The following is a 2,260-nucleotide window of genomic DNA, read 5'->3' on the forward strand; positions in this document are numbered from 1 at the left end:
CTAAGTGGAGCCCATACCGCATGACCTGCCACGGGTGGACAGCAGTGACAACATGTTAGAAAGGAACGGGATATATACAATATACAAACGGCTGGAAACGCGTGTTAGTGCAGGGGACTGCAGACACACGGCAACGGCAATCCGGAAGGGATGACAGACGGTCAGATGGTCAGACGGAATAGCGCAGGTGCAATCATACAGTCAACACGGAGTGACAGGGGGGCGGGTACTAGTACGGTCACGATAACGTGGGCGAAGGAGGACCGAGACGGGGCGGAGGTTGGAACCGGGAACATACCTGTCGAGTGCATGGTGAATGGCAGAAGCCGTGGTGCCTGCACGGTCGCTCGGTCGGCAGCAGCCAGCACCGCCGCGTAGGCGACAGGACGGTGTACTGGCACGATATCCGTCGTGGCGACGTGTTGCTGCGGTGCTCGTACGTCGCGTCGGTGTGTTAATAGGGCCCTCGTTGCCGACTAAGCAGAGCCCATACCGCATGACCTGCCACGGGTGGACAGCGGTGACAACATGTTAGAAAGGAACGGGATATATACAATATATAAACGGCTGCAAACGCGTGTTAGTGCAGGGGACTGCAGACACACGGCAACGGCAATCCGGAAGGGATGACAGACGGTCAGATGGTCAGACGGAATAGCGCAGGTGCAATCATACAGTCAACACGGAGTGACAGGGGGGCGGGTACTAGTACGGTCACGATAACGTGGGCGAAGGAGGACCGAGACGGGGCGGAGGTTGGAACCGGGAACATACCTGTCGAGTGCATGGTGAATGGCAGAAGCCGTGGTGCCTGCACGGTCGCTCGGTCGGCAGCAGCCAGCACCGCCGTATAGGCAGCAGGACGGTGTACTGGCACGACATCCGTTGTGGTGACGCGTAGCCGTGGCGGCCGAAATGTGGATCCAGTGGTGCTCGTACGTCGGGTCCGTGTGTTATTAGGGTCCTCGTTGTCGACCAAGCAGAGTATACATCGCAGGACCTGCGATGGGTGGACAGCGGCGACAACATGTTCGAAAGGAACGGGATATATGCAACACATAAACGGCCGGAGACGGCAAAGGCAGCGGTACGGGAATAGGTATACATGGCACCATAGCAGCGTACGTGGAGCATCACAACTGCCAACACCGGATACACGACCGCCGTGCGGAAATAGAGACCGGCGGCGAAGAGGTGCCGAAGGGTGTCGGAGAGGCATGGAGGCACGCTAACACGATCACATATGTACCTGCTATACACGCCAGAGCCGCTTCAGGCAATAGGCATTTCGAACGGACGGACGAGCGGCAAGAGCGACGGATGGGACCCCGTATGTGTCAGCACAGGAGACTGCAGACAGACGGCAGTGGCAATCCGGAAGGAATGACAGACAGTCAGACGGTCAGACGGAATAGCGTGGGTGCAATCATATAACACGGAGTGACAGGAGGGCGTGTATTTATAATCCAGACACAAGACTGTGCGGGCAGTGCATCGCATCGCACCTCATCTGATGCGCCGACACATACGGACGCCAACTCATCGCACACTTAGCGCGCGCGATGGAGACCTCGCAGGAAAAGCGCGGCATGGAAATGCTCGGCACCAGGAACCACGATACACGCAAATATGCAACGCATCGCAGCGACGATGCGTGACGGTTGTGCAGAAGCAGGGCCGGATATCGCGAAAACTCGCTATGTCGAAAAAGCAAGAGAAATAATAAGCAGCAAGATGAACACCGGTAATACAGACTAATTATCGCGGCCGTTAAGCACTTGCTTTGACACGCAATATACATACATCTAAAATAAACAGTTCTACACAAAACATGTACAAGGAGAACTGACATAAAATAGTTTGCGCGTGCATAAAAAGAAACGACACCAAAGTTGTCGTACACATGTTAACATGACGTGATTCCGCGGACATCGTGCACACGTATGCGTGGACACCGTCACAACGGCGAGTCGCTATGTCGTAGTAAAGGATGTACGTAAATAAAAACGAAAACCGACACAAAACGAGGTCATGCAAAACAACGTATGTCGTACACTTGCTGGCACGTTCTCGTGCGACGGACAAGCACTAACGTGCCGACACGCACATATGTGCGTTGCGTCATAATGCACACTTACCGCGCCTAACGGAGGACAGCGAAGAGAACAGCACGAATGCTTGCCGGAGCAGCAGCTTCAACACATGCAAACCTGCACGACAGCGCAAAGGTCGGGTGAAGACAAGCCCGGTAATCGGGGCA

General features: G+C 55.1%; 1 protein-coding gene across 1 annotated transcript; it reads right to left on the reverse strand.

The window, feature by feature from the left end:
* Nucleotides 1-1,801, reverse strand: VOLCADRAFT_90914 (uncharacterized protein; the record flags this gene model as incomplete). Its single annotated transcript, XM_002950442.1, has 4 exons — nt 1-25; nt 299-501; nt 775-1,000; nt 1,506-1,801. The coding sequence occupies 4 exons, from the start codon at nt 1,799-1,801 to the stop codon at nt 1-3; spliced, it is 750 nt and encodes a 249-aa protein (XP_002950488.1).
* Between the last annotated feature and the right edge of the window lie 459 nt (nt 1,802-2,260).

The sequence above is a fragment of the Volvox carteri genome (assembly GCF_000143455.1).
Source record: "Volvox carteri f. nagariensis unplaced genomic scaffold VOLCAscaffold_18, whole genome shotgun sequence".
NCBI lineage: Eukaryota > Viridiplantae > Chlorophyta > Chlorophyceae > Chlamydomonadales > Volvocaceae > Volvox > Volvox carteri.